Genomic DNA, 14,568 nt, shown 5'->3' with positions numbered 1-14,568 from the left:
ATACTGATGTTTTATGATATAAAATCATTTAAAATGACCTGGTTGTGTGGCTTGTTGTATGGTCATTTTTATTATACACATGCATGTTACCCTAATGAGGTAAGGTTACCTCTCCCCTCCCCTATATCCTAACCTCCCCCCCTCCCATATCCTCTCCCAACCTCCCTCCCCTATACCCTAACCTCCCCCTCTATACCCTGACCTCTGTCCTCCCCCCCCCATACACCCTTACCTCCCCCTCCCCCCTCCTTTACTCATACCTCCCCCCCTCCCTCTCCTCTAACCCTAACCTCTCCCCTATACCCTAACCGCCCGCCTCCCTCACCCCCAACCTTACCCTAATCCTCACCCTTATCCTCATCCTCACCCTTATCCCTAAACCTAACCTTTATCCTGCCAAATGAATTACTGAGTGGAGCGGATCACCACTCCGAGATGGCGGCCCCGCGTCTCGTCAGCGCCAGTAGGCAGTAGCGGTCGATGCTGCGTCTACTTATAAGATGTCTATGGTACGGTCAACCTCTGTGAACTTGTTGGACTCTCAGAATCCCGAGTGGGACCGACCAAAAGGGGGCGTGCCTCGGTGAAATGCCGCAAGAAAGCTGGGGAGGCGTCCCACTTTGTACCTCGGGTGCGGGTGGTGTACGAGGCATCGCGAACGCACCATTGCGCGCGAACGTGACGTAATTTCCTGGGTCGTACCACTTAGAGTTCCCGTTTGGTGTTTGTGGGCATCGCTACACGACGAGTCGGGTCGGGGGACAACATGGACGACATCAGGGCAGCGGCTGTCTCGGTAGTGTTGGACGCTTTCGTAGAAAACGAGAACAAGATAGTGGCTCTTCTAAACAAGCTCCAGGATGAGGAGGCACAGGAACATAGAAGACGCAAACGGTATGTCCTCACTTCAGTAGGTTCGGTCGCTTGTGGACGTTTTCTTTTTTTGCAGCGTTATAAAGAAGCATCTTTAACTAGCTGCCCGGGGTGCTAAAAACAATAGCGACGTGGACTGTTGTGATGCCGAAGTGTTGCTCTGCACTTCTTTACTCTTTCATGGAACGCATTTATTGTAACAACTTTAGAATTAATGCATTTTGGAAGTTTAAGATAACGTTTGGCGAATGTGAATGTAACCTGTTAAAGGCATCTACATGCTAATGCGAAAAGTACACTGGACATGCATATTTTTATTTTTGTTTTATTTTTGTTTGCTTATGGGGCATTCCAGTTATGGATAGATCCGTTGCCTTGTGATGTAATGCAATTTAAACACCAAACTGAACGTGGTTGCTGATATGAATGAATGAATGAATTGTTGTTTATCTATTAATCAGGTTTTCTCTCTCCCTCACATAGGGCTGTGGCTGTGGCTATGGCTATGCTGCGGTCCAGGCAACATAATGTCGTCACGTCTGGCACAGAGTGGCAGGTAATGCTGGCCATGGAAGACCACACATTTGTCCAGCATTTCAGAGTCACAAAAACCCAGTTTAATGTCCTTCAAGGGTACCTAGAGGAGGGTGGCCTGCGAAGTGACCACTTCCAAGGTCTGCCTCCCCTTCCTGTGGCCAAGAAAGTGCTCATGTTCCTGTTGTACATGGCCCACCAGTACTGCTTCCGGGAGATATCTAACAAGTTCAACGTCTCGCGTTCATCAGCACACCGGGCCATATTCCGAGTGCTGACCATCATGTCCGCCCTTGGCCAGGCTTTTGTCTCTTGGCCTACAGGCGGAAGTGAGAAGGGTGAGTCTGCCACCAGCTTTGAACGCATTTGTGGCCTTGAGGGTGTCATAGGAGTGATTGATGGCTGCCACATCAGGATCCAGAAGCCACCAGTCAGAGGAGAGGACTACAAGAACAAGAGGAACTACTACTCTGTCCTCCTCCAGGGGATTGTTGATGCTGAAGGCCGCTTCATCAACGTCTTCGCTGGAGTCCCCGGGAGAGTGCACGATTCCAGGATGCTGCGGTCCTCCCCATTTTTTGAGGAATGGCGGGAGAAGATGGGGGATTACTTTCTGCTAGGGGATGCTGCTTACACCGGTCAGGATTTCCCCTTCATCGTCACCCCCCGGTGTGACAACGGGTTTCTCACAGGTGCAGACCTTCGTCACAACACAGACATCAGTCGGGGTAAGGTCATCGTTGTGCAGGCATTCGGGAGGATGAAGTGCAAGTGGAGGCGCATGAGAGACTTGCAGAACACGCGCACTGGCACTGGGGTGAAGATCATTTTGGCTGCATGTTACCTCCACAACTTTGCCCAAGGCTCCTCAAAAGAATGTGATGAACACCCAGATGGATGTCCAAGAGAGGAAGATGCCAACGACGAGTAGAAGGTGGTGTTCTGGCAATTTTCGGGCCAAACCAAAGACTACCAAGTTAATTGAAAGATGCTTCTATCTACTTCCCATTTTCTGACGTATATTACGTATATGACTTGTGTTGTTGACACTTTTCCTGTGTTTTGCAGTAAAAGTGTTCAACCATAAAATGAATGTTTCTTTATTTATATCCATATATCTGTTTATTTAATGGGGGAAATGGAAAGGCTTGGGTAGTACAGTAATCGCATTGTAGAATCAGATTAAAACATTTAAGTGAATCTGTCTGAAATGTCACATTCCAGACTCAAAATGGGCCATTCCAGGCATTTGCACTTGTAATTGCTTAGAGCCATAAGCACTTAAGACATTGTGTGCCTATCTAAGCCACAACTATACACAGACATGGTTCATACTATTTGTGGGTGTGATGGTTTACACTATTTATGATGATAACAATGCAAGGTATCCTTTGCATTGACTGCAGTAAGGTGCCTCTGTAACTCAGCAAAATTGGGTGACACAGACACATACTCAGGCTTGGATGAGTTTAAAAAAAATCTTTTTTTTTAAGCAGAATTTGTGAAACTAAGTGTACAAGAAAAGGTTATTACAATAATAAAACTAGGAAAATGTACATCTGTGCAAATGATGTCTGCTTGTTGTGTCAAAGATTTGAGAGTGCAAATCTTAAAGTAGAAATAGTCAAATATAAAGGAGAAAGTCTTCATTAAAGGTTTGTGTCCGTTGTCCTTGTCCCTGCCTCACATCTTGTGCACCATCCTGCTGAACTGGAGGAGCTCCCTCCGATCTTCCTCATCGCCTCATCTCGGTCAGGGAGATATCTATATCCTCTTGTTCAACTACTATCATCTTGTTCAACTACTACTCTGTCCTCCCCATTTTTCGAGAAAAAAAACAACTAAACTGAACTGATCTAATCTAAAATAACCATATGCGCATAACAATTAATTTTGTGCATAAATGATAAGCATGTTATTGAAAATCTAAGTTATTTTATCGAGGTCATGTCCTGATGAGTTGGTGCAACGAACGAAGTAGCAAAGTGCGTGGCTGCCATCTATCGGAGAAGCTGAGTATGGCACACAGTTCGCTGTCGTAAACTGAGAACACACTTACGGCAGTTTGACCAAATGGGAACTGCAAGATGGCTACATCGTTGATATGCCGAGAAACACAGAGCAGGTAAATAAGCATGGTTCCTCAATACATTCTGTATATCATTGATAAGGGACGGATCCCGTGCACTGTTCTATCCACCTGTTCTTTCAAAAATGATCAATGTGTCTAAAAAAACAAACCCAGCAGATCTGTATAATTAGTTATCATCTTCCAGGGTGAGTTCCACACTTAACAGAGATGCTAAGCAGTTTGGAAAGAAGTATATGTTTGATTCCAACGAGGAAACTTGCTGGAACTCCGACCAGGTAAAACTACTCCAGTCTATATGTATTGTAAGTCTAAGTCTAATGTGTTATCAATTCAATTCAGGGACATCTCTAGAGCTATGATCTCCCAGAAAAGTGGTTCTCAAACTTTTTCTACTATTGTACCCCCTCAAGATATTTTATCAGCTGAGTTCCCCCTTTACCGGTGCAAAACATTTTTTGGGTAAAAAACAACAACTCAGTTTAGTGAGAAGCATGGACCTGTGCTTCATGCACCTGTTGGCTAATTTCTCCCCACAAAAGAAGCTCAACGCAAAAAATACTATCTTTAACTTCAACAGGGTGAGAACCAGTGGGTTGCTCTCGAGTTTCCAAAGAACGTCAAGATGTCAGAATTGAAAGTCCAATTCCAGGGAGGATTTTCCGGGAGAACGTGTCGACTAGAAGGTAACGATAATAAAGTGACACTTGGGAAAGTGTCACTTTAATAAGTTGATCATATTTGGTCAATAACCAAAATTGACATTTCTAAAGTTAACCACCTTCATATATGTACATTTTTTTCTAACTGTGCTTCTGATATCCCTAGGATGCGTGAATGGTGGTGAGTTTACAGCCATCAGTCAGTTTTACCCCGAGGACAACAATTCCCTTCAAATATCCTTTTGTTTTAGTGTTTAGAATTTGTCTTCACTACCATATGGAGTACAGGTTTTATGTTCAGTCTTCTATATTGATCTCAAGCAATATTTATACTTGGCACACACATTGGATTCGAGTCACACAATACATCATTCTACGCTTATTTTGATCTTAACTCCACACCCACAGCTTTCCCATACAGGAAGTCCCTGCAGTCAGCCGGCTAAAAATAGTATTTGAGAACAGCAGTGACTTTTTTGGGAGAATAATAATTTATTCTTTGGACATCCTCGGGGAGCGAGCTTCATGACATGTGTTGTTTTATCCCCGAGGGAGCAGAAGAGGTTCAGACTTCTGACCAGCCAATGACACCAACAAACATCTGGCCCAAAGGAACCGGTTCCGCTGGATGTAGTCTGGAGGAAAGTGGCTCTTCCCACTACTCTGTGTGCAACCAGTGTAAATGCGAGGTGCTTTGCAGTGGCATTGAAGTGACAGTGAAATATTTGTTTACCTTTTTTTTAATGATTTCATTTTTCATCAATATCTGTGCCATTCATTAGGCCTTTTTTTGAAGAAAAAATACATTATAAACCAATGCATTGGCTTTCCAAGTCTTATAAAAAATATATCACATGTATAAGAAAATGAAATATAGAAAACCATACGGATACAATTCAAGCTTATTGGAGTGATTTGATACCTCATAACATCAAATCACATCGCACCGCACAGCAGTCCTGATCAGTCCCCACAACCAGCCAATGCCTTCTTGGTCCCGTGCTAATTTAAGTGCAGCACGTCCATACCACTCCTTTCTTCACCCCAGTCTTTCCTTCATTTCGTCGTCCGGGCTGTAAAGTTGTAGAACGTGTTCCTCCAACACTTTCTGAACTGGAGGTCAAATCCAAAACCACTCAGTGGTCAGTACAGTAGATTGGCAGCGATATGTCCAGATGCAAGTTAATTTACAGTGAAATAACACTGCAATATTACCAGAGATATAAATATATAGAGGTATACCCACTCTTTTTATGTCCTAGGGCGACGGCCAAGGCTGTTGGACTGTAACCTGAGTCGGATTCAATGGTCAGGTCTGCACCTCTGTCTGACAGGTGTTGCATTAAGGGTTCACAGTTACTGTATACTATATTCAGACAAGTGTGATTCATTTTCGTAGTATTTTGGATATCAACAAACGTAAGTTGGTTTTACCTAAGAGTGTCTGAACACACCGGATATGGTTCCCTCTCACAGCGTAAAGAATGGGGGTTCCACCGTTCTGGAAAAACCAAACAGTTAAAATCAGTGAAAATATCTGGAAACCATGACCGATTAAAGTTATACATTTGCTCTGGTTGTCATGTTACAATTGTGTGTGTGTGTGTGTGTAGTCCGTGATTGCAGTGCCAAGTCTTTCTGTGTGTGCTTGTGTCCGGCATTCACGTCATACTTCATGAAATACATTTCTGAACACATACCCAGTCGTACGTGTTAATGTCCACCCCACGGGCAAGCAGGGACTTCACAATGTCCACAAAACCTCCCATGCTTGCCAGGGTTAATGCACTCTCTCGTTCCCATGCAATAGTTTTGGGGTCTGCTCCCTACAACACAGTGAAAACACACAGATCAGATGGCATGCTCTCCCCTTCCTTTGCTGGAACTTATCCAGATATTAGTGTCCATTATTCACCTCTGCCAAGAGGTAATCCACCACAGCTTTCTCCCCAAACGCAGCCGCCCACATGAGGGGAGTGAAGCCCCTGTCATCTTGTTTGTTGAGCAGAGAACAATCTGGAAAATGCACATACCCTCTGTTATCCTCCCTTGACTATAGGCTAATGCAGTAGCTCTAACACATTCGAGTGAGATGTAAACTAGATGTCCAAATACTAATTAGGGTTGTATTGCCCTGGGGCTGGTATTGATTCCAAAACGTTATCACCTTTATTGAGATGTACCGCAACCTGGCAGACATCTCCCTGAGCTGCCAACTGATGTATGGACAGACCTTGATAAAGCAGAAAGCATAGAAATAACTATGAGCGAGACAAATACAAATATAAAACGGTCCACTTCTAAAGATGAGAACATATATACAGTCTAGCGTTGCTGGGAGGACTGTGAGTTCGTTCCCCCGCTGCCTGTTGGTTAGGCTGGTAGAGTGTTTGATCAGACCCTCGTCGTCCACATCCATGTTCTCCTGAGACACCACCAAGGACACATCTAGGAGTGGACGTGGAGATCATCAGCAAGATGTTTGACATACGACATAGTACAATAAAAGGGTCATTGGGCAAAAGACAAACAACGTGACGTTGGTGCAATGGGTAAAGTAACCGATATCTGTGAGCAAAGAGGTTGGAGATCGCATACCATGTGAACCCAGTTCTTTGGGATCCGGGAGGCAGGAATTTGAAGCTTCATTTTGAACCTTCGATAGCTCTTCTTCTCCAATATCATCCATTGCCCGCAATTGAGTAAGTTGCATTGCCAACTTATGACATATTACTGTACTTCCTGGAAGAGGCGAAAGTAAATTATGCAAAATCACGTCAGCAGAGACAACGATTTTGGAAAAGATGATATCTTACAATCACTTCATTGTCTTCTCCATGTTATGAATATCCACAGATGATGTATGAGGAGGTCGATACATTAAAAACCAAATCGCGGGTGGCTACATCCAAGAGCATAACGAGTTCATTCACATCGAGGGTAGGAACGACTTTCAAGGCACCGCGTGTACGACCGGAGAGTTATCTCCGGGCACCGACCGATCAAAACACGGAAATAGCCTGTCATTATTTTTGCCTGTTTTAATATCTCAGACTCATACACTCCACAACATTTAAATAACATCGATCGGACTATTTGTAGCCGAGTCTGATAGTCGGCGACATGGAAGACCAGGAGATGCAACTGAAAGTAAAACGAGGTAGATCACTTGTGAGAGATGCATTATTTATATTGGTTATCATGCAGTTTGTTGTCAACTGATTCATTACTATACATTTACAATAGAAAATGAACGGAAGTCATATCACTGCGTCGTTTAAACTTTCTAAATGTCAAACGAATACCTCTTTATCTTTACAGTCTCCGACAAGTTTACGGAGAGCATGTACGTCCTGGCCAACGAGCCCTCGGTGGCTCTGTACCGGCTGCAGGAGCACGTCCGCAGGTCGCTGCCAGAGCTGGTGCAACACAAGGTCTGATATAAATAATGGTACTTTAATGGAGGGAACGCTGTCGGTATTACACTACATTACATTCGACAGGCGTGATTCGTTTGCCCCCCCCCCAGTGCATTATTAAAGCAATATCTAATCAATTGTTCATGTTTGGCTTATGTCCATCATTGGCATTGAACACAAGCAGAATTATCAGTATTCATTGATCCTGCCGCTGTTCCCCATCGGACCTTATTTCTGAAGATGATATGTATGGTAGTCAACGGCGAGAGACCTTTTTGGTTTGACCCTTTGTTGTTACATTGTTTACACTTTTGTTACATTATTTACACATGTGTTTGGCAACTTAACATATAATACCTTTGTAAACCAAGAGAGTTGCAGAGTTGAACACACAAGTGAGTCAGTTGTGTGTGTGTGTGTGTGTGTGTGTGTGTGTGTGTGTGTGTGTGTGTGTGTGTGTGTGTGTGTGTGTGTGTGTGTGTGTGTGTGTGTGTGTGTTGTTAGGCTCATTCGCGGATGTTAAAGCGCTTCCATATTCCCACACAGACTGATATGCAAAGCTGGGAGGAGCAGAGTCAAGGAGCCATATACAGTGTGGAGTATGCATGCAGGTAAGAAGAGCACCCATACAGACCTTTAGTAATCATTCTAACCGCCCACTGAGTCATTTAATCCTTGTGGATCTATTGATTTGCAGTGCAGTGAAGAGCATGGCCAACAGCACCGTGTATTTTAAAAGCATAGATGGCCTCCTCCGCCAAGCGATCAGCATGAAGGAGCAAACAAGCAACTCTCAAGGACGCAGGTAGGAGGCAGCAGAGAATGGTTCAAGTTCACTCCCATCAAAGCTCCTTAGTTGTTTCTCTTGGGGTTTCTTTTCAATGATTTCTTATTGTCATAGCTTCCTTTCCTTCCATCACCCATTAACTGTTTATTCCTTTTGTGTTCTTTGTCTTTTGGTGTCTTTGTAATCATTATGCTTTACAAAACCTTACACTCACTTCCCTTTAATAATTAGATTTATTCATTCCATTATTATTTTTGGTTTTACCCTTTGTTCCCGTTTCTTTTGCCCCGTGCATGTAGTTCACTTGATGTGATCCAAGCCCCCAGCCCCCCTGCCCCTACCACACCCTCCCCAACTATTCCCTCATGACCCCTGGATGCAGCCGTTAAAGGTCAGTGCACACACTTGAGAACTGGCCAATAAAACATGTACGATTGTTTTATGACACTTATTTGGTTGATTTCATCAGGTAATCATCGGGTCAATTCTCAATATTTTGGTGCCCACGTTGTGTCCTAGTGTGACTGCAACAGATTGAATGCTTATCATTGGAGTCAAAGCTTTCCAACATTTTATTAACATTTTTACAAAATACTCATCAGGGAATGCCTACAATTCTACACAAAACTTTACACATCTGTGGCATTGGGTGGAAGTGGATTCTAAAATTGTGATCATCCAAATAAAACAGTACAAACTCAGAGGTATCGGTCAACTCCATAATCTAAAAGTGATTATTTATTGATTAACAGCAGACAACAAAATCCTTCTTGCGACTCAAATTTAGCTCAAACTACCCTCGTATTAAAATGGTTCCGATTTCCTCTGTTCTCATGACAATGGCAATCCGTCGAGACGACACCAACGACGGCAGCCCCCGGTTGAAGCGTTATAAAGGTCGACTTATCTTGGTTACAAAGTTCTGTATTTATGTAGCATCATGTAGCGCCTGGCACTCTAGACCAAACCACACCTCATCGGTCACACCAGCGTCGAGTCTTTCCCCGAGACCCCGGTCTTGCGTGCCAGGACGCTCCTCATCTCGTTGTTGACCCCGTTCCAGGGCTTCGTCGGGGCATGCAGCAGCTCGGCAGACAGGGTCCTGTGCATCCGGGAGCTGCTGCCGCCGCTGCTGTAGCCGTCCTTATCCCCGCTGTGGCCCTGGGACACTCTGGCCGGCGAGTACTGCTGGGCCGCGAGCGGCTCGTGCTGTTTAGGGGGCGGGCAGGGTGGGTAGGACATCTGTCTCTGGAGCTCGGGCTGGCTGCGGTGCGTGCGCGGTAGGTCCACCCCCACTTTGAGCTCCGCGGGCTGGGGGAAGGGGCCCCCGCCGATGCCGCCGTGCTGGTTCTGGAACAGAGTGTTGAGGCGGGGGTTCTGGTCGTGGCCGGCGGTCTGGGAGGATTTCACCAGAGAGTGGATGACCACGATCAGCAGGATCAGGATGCCGGAGGAGAGGACGCAGGCGCTGGCGATGCCCGTCTCCACCTCGAACAACAGCAGCATGTAGAGGGACATGGCTGACAAGAGGGGAAGGAGAGCAAATACAGAGTAGAGACATCTGGTTTCAGAGGGTGAATGTCAGCCAATAATGAAATGGTAACCAGGGTTTTTATTTGTTTTAACCGCATATTAGTGTTGAGATTGAAGTGATTGACATATTTTGCACCTTTTTGAGTGCGAAAAGAAAAGAAAAAGGTTTTGCTTTCTGTTGCTAGGTTGACCTGTTCAGTGAGGACTTTATAGTACAGAACACGGGATGGTTTGCTCAAGTTATCTTCTAAAATGTCCCCCATTCCATACTAAAGTAACTTTTCATTCTGCTTGACAAATGATCCTGAAATGCATTGTCACGTGTGTGTGTGTGTGTGTGTGTGTGTGTGTCTCCAGGAAAAGGGGCGTGGAGCCTGGGGCGGTGAAAGAAGCGGGAGAGAAGCATGGCTCTGGGCTGTGAGCTGGCCCATTCAGCCGGCGCTGTCACCCCTTCAGTTTGCCGCTCCGCTCCGAGCTGATGGATGCTGGGGTGGGGTTAAAGTTCCAACCCTAACCCCCCCCCTCCCCCCTCCTCCTCCTTCATTACGTTGAGAAACTTGGAAACTGACCACCCCCACCCCCTCTCCACCTCTCACACACACACACACACACACACACACACACACACACACACACACACACACACACACACACACACACACACACACACAGCTCAGTGGAATGGAGCCAATGCACTGCTGGACTCTGCTTTAAAACATTCGAGCAATGGACGCCACTCAAAGAAATCTTTGTTCTCTGGGACACACTAGACACCGGTGGGGTGGGGGGGGGGGGGGGGGGGGGGGGGGGTGTAGAGAGGCCATTTTATTTGCTATTGAGGTTTGGTTACTTCTGGATGAGAACACACTGCTGCTGAAGTTATGTGACGTTGGTTGTGAGAAATGGATTGAAGTGTGTAAGCTTGCACTCAATGGGAATGTTTGTTAATTTAATGATCTGCTTTTGAATAAAAATTTAACTTTAACTAACTTAAATTTAACTTGTTATTATTATTCTTTAGCCTTATGATTGCAGCTTCCCTAGGCTTAATAGTTGCTTGGGAGGTACATGGTACAAACTTTCACCTCTTTTATCAAAAGTAATGTTTATTTCACTGAGAGCTCAGATGGCCCTCGAGAGGCAAATGTCCTCCAATGTTTTTAGGGAGATTTTCTGCGTCTCCTTCCTTACCTGCCAGGTACACAGACACCCCGAGACAGAAGAGTCCGATGGCCACGTGCCGCACCGCTCGGCTCTCCAGCAGGAACCAGTCAGCTCTGTGGAAGCAAACAAGCTGCATGGGGCATTCTGGGCGCCAGAAATGAAGATTTAACAGATTTGAAATCAGTGATGCGACCAGTAAATTCGATATGGTAGGACTATGTTGAAACACCCATCAAGCTTTTTGTTTTAGTTGAAAAGTTACTTCACAGCGACACAGATATTAAGCACCTGTTGTGGCCATAGTTCCAATTGATCACTGGTGCGATAGTGGATGACTGAGACCGAACTGGGAAAGGGCCAGCGAGGGGCCGTGTGCTGGGAGCATAATGAGGGGAATGTCTTTGTTTAGACCAGATTCCGATGGACTTTAGAGGTGGGGGGTTGCGGGCGAATGCCTCATCACCAGTATGCAGGCTACGCTTGAAAACGATTAAAAACAATAATCGGCCTACTGTTTATCAGATAAACTCAGTCATGAAATACTACATCTGGCACCGGCGGTTCAATACATTCCTCGCAAAGGGTAAATTAGGATAATCGGCCTGTGCTATAGGGGAGCGGGTACCTTTCTGTGTCTTGTTCTCCGCTGCATATCTCTGTTGAAAAGTAACTGTGAAGGAGACACACCACCACTGAGCTCAGGTTGAGGGTGAGCGACAACGCCGATAGCACCGTGGACACCGGCAGCAGAACGTCCCAGACATGAGCCGGCACGATGGAGGTATCCCGGGGGGACTCCTTCACTGTCTTCTGCTGGGAGTGGAGCTGGAAGATCAGTATGACGGATAAAACGGAGGCGAAGGCGGACAGAATTCCAAGGAGGGATAAAACGATGACAGAACGATGGCTGTAGCTGGGCGGCATCTTTACTGGCGACGAATCATCGGCAGCCAAAACTTTGATCAACTAGAACAAAAATAATTGGCAGCATAGAAACACCGACGCGAATCCCCCAGACACTACACCTCGCCTCGAGGATTAAAATCCGTCCACGGGCAGCAGTTATTGCAGAATCCTTAAACCCTCAGGCGTGTGCGGCCCTGCAGGAATTTGCAGTGATTTGCTTGTTGTAGGAGCGCAATCACCGGCCGGACTGAGGCGAGCATGTGATGTGCCTTAAAATCCTCAGATTAAAAAGTTGCAACAACAATAGACTTCTCACTTGGGTTCTTGGAGACAATGAGTTGACCTGACCCGCCACAAGTCCCACATGCCTATGAAAACAATAGGCTGTATTACCATTTTAAATAATAAAATAAAACACTTTGAATATATACAAATAGGCCCTATATTCATGTAATAAACTGCATAGTTGTTGGCAAGGGTCCTGCGTGTCTGCTACAATATTTATAATAAACAACTAATCAATAGGCCTATTCATAACATAAGTATGCTTTGAAGTCAATAATAAATAAGTAATACTTAATCAAACATTTATTAGACTGTGTTGGACATTCATGCAGACGTTCATGCCCAGACGATGTAGCCATCCAATTTAGTATACAGCGAGATGCAAAAAGAAATGCACTTGAATTGTTAAACAAAATAGTTTGCATCACTCAATCATCACTTTGAATCACTCATGGCTGTTAACTCATCTGAACCCTTCTGCATCAGTTACCATGGAAACCAACAGATGTGCGTTTTTCCCGCGTGTTGATTTTGTTGATTTATGCCTTTCTGCCGCAATTAACTTGGCGACATTGGATTTAATGAATGAAAACATCTATCCCCAGGAGTACATTATGATTTGCACACAAACAAATTAACACTGCTACACCGATGTGAAACACAGCAGTAACACACACAGGAGAATAACAATAGGCCCACGACGACATTAGAGCAAGACAAAAACCATTGTAAACACAGTGATGAACACATATTCCTAAATATACATTCACTATACTTAGCAATACTAATTTTCAGATATTTGTAGTCCTCTATGCTGTTATAAACTGTGGCTTTAATTGTTTTAGGCCCTAAGTTTGCCCAGCAGAGCTGCGATCACTACATGAGTCTCGAGGAGAGGTTAAGGTATAGACTGGCTTATCGCTTCTTTAGCCCAATGCTGTTGGGATGCGCTCAAGGCTCTCACACACAAACACTGACTAGTGTGTTCTATTTCTGAATCTGACTGCTATACCACATTCTAATGAGGGCCACAGCGCCGGCCTGTTCAAAAAGCAGAAGTGAAACGTTTCAGGGGGGAAAAAAATGGCAAAATGTGAAAACGTTCCAAACTCATTTCTATCTTGCTCTAACAATGATTTTTTGTTGTTGTATTTCAATAAAAACTGTTCTCATAGGCCCCATGCTTATCTATATGCTTATTATGATGGCTGGTAAGTCTTTGAACTGATCTATAAACAACTTTTATTTTCAGGCCAAAAGCTGTGATTTCAGTATTGGTAAAACAATAACTTCAATAGCAGTGGGTGAGTTGTGAATGAACGGATCAAGGTTGTCTGAGGCAGTCAGGCTCTGAAGTAGACACACTCCAAGGCCTAGTTAGCTGCTGGGATGTTGCTGAACACTTGCATCAGATGCACCTTGGGTCTCCTTGTGACCGTACAAACTTACCTTCTTTGAGTGCTGTTGATTTAGAGGTGTGTTTGTGTGAGTGTGCTTGTGTGCTCACATGTATGTGTGTGTGTGAGTGTGTGTACGTGCATGGTCCCACATGTGTTGGTGTGTGTGTATGTGTGTGCATGCATGCATGGATGCATGTGCGTGTGCACATCTGTGTTTCTTGGTGCGAGTGCGTGTGCATGTGTGCGTGCGTGTGTGTGTGTGTGTGTGTGTGTGTGTGTGTGTGTAAGAGAACGAGAGAGAGTTGATGTCCCTATGGCTGATTGTTGTATGTCATGTACTCCGTGGTCTGGTCTATTTTTAGCAGCTCTGAGTGCATGTGTCACATCCCAAGAATAGGCAGGAATCAGACAGCTCATGTAAGCCATTCATTTATTACAGCTAATAATATCCGTCAAACTGACAGTATGCGGGTTTTCCCTCCACTTCTCACCAGTGATGCGTGGAATAAGTACGGATGTATATGTACTGTATGTGTACCCTTTGTATAAGCGCGGCTCATTTAGGGGGAGAATCAAGGCATCCATATACCTTACAGACTGTATGTACGTGCGGTTGTCGGTCAATTATATTGACCGACAAATGCACCAGCGTTGCTTTTGAGTGTAGAGTCTATAGTATAGTATGAAACCACTGGATGTGGATTATTGATTTGTCATCAGTCTGAATGGAACAAGAGTGTAAATCAAAGGCACTGGTCTGCAAAAATAGCCACCCATCAAGGATGCTATCTATAGCATCTGCCGTTGATTTCCCCCCCCCCCCCCCCCCCCCCCCCCTCCTGCATTGGTGTTGTTTTACTGTAAGTGCCACTTTTATTCCCATCATTTATTCCCTTGCTTTTTACCTCCTCACCAC

General features: G+C 44.9%; 5 protein-coding genes across 6 annotated transcripts; 3 read left to right on the top strand and 2 right to left on the bottom strand.

Moving 5' to 3' along the window:
• The first annotated feature begins 765 nt into the window (after positions 1 to 765).
• Positions 766 to 2,515, top strand: LOC311353561 (uncharacterized protein). Its single transcript, XM_084473480.1, has 2 exons — positions 766 to 894; positions 1,357 to 2,515. Exons 1-2 carry the CDS (start codon positions 767 to 769, stop codon positions 2,336 to 2,338), a joined length of 1,110 nt encoding a protein of 369 aa, XP_084329606.1. The 5' UTR covers position 766; the 3' UTR covers positions 2,339 to 2,515.
• A 977-nt stretch (positions 2,516 to 3,492) lies between these two features.
• Positions 3,493 to 4,977, top strand: nr2c2ap (nuclear receptor 2C2-associated protein). The gene is made up of 5 exons (XM_084472867.1): positions 3,493 to 3,532; positions 3,684 to 3,774; positions 4,077 to 4,182; positions 4,325 to 4,394; positions 4,567 to 4,977. The coding sequence occupies exons 1-5, from the start codon at positions 3,495 to 3,497 to the stop codon at positions 4,685 to 4,687; spliced, it is 426 nt and encodes a 141-aa protein (XP_084328993.1). The 5' UTR covers positions 3,493 to 3,494; the 3' UTR covers positions 4,688 to 4,977.
• rfxank (regulatory factor X-associated ankyrin-containing protein) lies at positions 4,591 to 7,542 on the bottom strand. Of its 2 annotated transcripts, none has more exons than XM_084472864.1 (9): positions 6,975 to 7,109; positions 6,757 to 6,900; positions 6,481 to 6,606; positions 6,326 to 6,391; positions 6,074 to 6,174; positions 5,859 to 5,984; positions 5,593 to 5,659; positions 5,405 to 5,485; positions 4,591 to 5,271 (listed from the first exon to the last, which is right to left on the bottom strand). In XM_084472864.1, exons 2-9 carry the CDS (start codon positions 6,869 to 6,871, stop codon positions 5,198 to 5,200), a joined length of 756 nt encoding a protein of 251 aa, XP_084328990.1. In that variant the 5' UTR covers positions 6,872 to 6,900; positions 6,975 to 7,109; the 3' UTR covers positions 4,591 to 5,197. The 2 variants fall into 2 exon arrangements, with proteins under 2 accessions (XP_084328990.1, XP_084328991.1); XM_084472865.1 differs by lacking the exon at positions 6,975 to 7,109 and adding an exon at positions 7,464 to 7,542 and having other exon boundaries at positions 5,114 to 5,271.
• On the top strand, positions 7,161 to 10,816 carry borcs8 (BLOC-1 related complex subunit 8). Its single transcript, XM_084472866.1, has 6 exons — positions 7,161 to 7,318; positions 7,480 to 7,592; positions 8,124 to 8,188; positions 8,275 to 8,382; positions 8,664 to 8,755; positions 10,255 to 10,816. The coding sequence occupies exons 1-5, from the start codon at positions 7,282 to 7,284 to the stop codon at positions 8,731 to 8,733; spliced, it is 393 nt and encodes a 130-aa protein (XP_084328992.1). The 5' UTR covers positions 7,161 to 7,281; the 3' UTR covers positions 8,734 to 8,755; positions 10,255 to 10,816.
• Positions 8,736 to 11,985, bottom strand: tmem221 (transmembrane protein 221; the record flags this gene model as incomplete). The annotated part of the gene is made up of 3 exons (XM_084472863.1): positions 8,736 to 9,884; positions 11,089 to 11,174; positions 11,687 to 11,985. 3 exons carry the CDS (start codon positions 11,983 to 11,985, stop codon positions 9,346 to 9,348), a joined length of 924 nt encoding a protein of 307 aa, XP_084328989.1. The 3' UTR covers positions 8,736 to 9,345.
• Between the last annotated feature and the right edge of the window lie 2,583 nt (positions 11,986 to 14,568).

This window comes from Micromesistius poutassou, assembly GCF_964030765.1.
Source record: "Micromesistius poutassou genome assembly, chromosome: 9".
In the NCBI taxonomy this organism is placed as follows: Eukaryota; Metazoa; Chordata; class Actinopteri; order Gadiformes; family Gadidae; genus Micromesistius; species Micromesistius poutassou.
Note: the sequence above shows the minus strand (reverse complement) of the source record. Positions and strands in the feature narration are given on the sequence as shown.

Bases quoted from the DNA above. Each gene is read 5' to 3' on its own strand.
- LOC311353561 (XM_084473480.1), top strand. From the start codon at position 767: ATGGACGACATCAGGGCAGCGGCTGTCTCGGTAGTGTTGGACGCTTTC. The intron at 895-1,356 runs GTATGTCCTCAC...TCCCTCACATAG, and splicing joins GAACATAGAAGACGCAAACG to GGCTGTGGCTGTGGCTATGG.
- nr2c2ap (XM_084472867.1), top strand. From the start codon at position 3,495: ATGGCTACATCGTTGATATGCCGAGAAACACAGAGCAG. The intron at 3,775-4,076 runs GTAAAACTACTC...TAACTTCAACAG, and splicing joins CTTGCTGGAACTCCGACCAG to GGTGAGAACCAGTGGGTTGC. The intron at 4,395-4,566 runs ATCCTTTTGTTT...CCACACCCACAG, and splicing joins GACAACAATTCCCTTCAAAT to CTTTCCCATACAGGAAGTCC.
- rfxank (XM_084472865.1), bottom strand. From the start codon at position 6,871: ATGCAACTTACTCAATTGCGGGCAATGGATGATATTGGAGAAGAAGAG. The intron at 5,985-6,073 runs GTGAATAATGGA...ACTGTGTTGTAG, and splicing joins TGGATTACCTCTTGGCAGAG to GGAGCAGACCCCAAAACTAT. The intron at 5,272-5,404 runs GTGGGTATACCT...TTTGACCTCCAG, and splicing joins CGCCCTAGGACATAAAAAGA to TTCAGAAAGTGTTGGAGGAA.
- borcs8 (XM_084472866.1), top strand. From the start codon at position 7,282: ATGGAAGACCAGGAGATGCAACTGAAAGTAAAACGAG. The intron at 7,319-7,479 runs GTAGATCACTTG...TTATCTTTACAG, and splicing joins GCAACTGAAAGTAAAACGAG to TCTCCGACAAGTTTACGGAG. The intron at 7,593-8,123 runs GTCTGATATAAA...ATTCCCACACAG, and splicing joins CAGAGCTGGTGCAACACAAG to ACTGATATGCAAAGCTGGGA.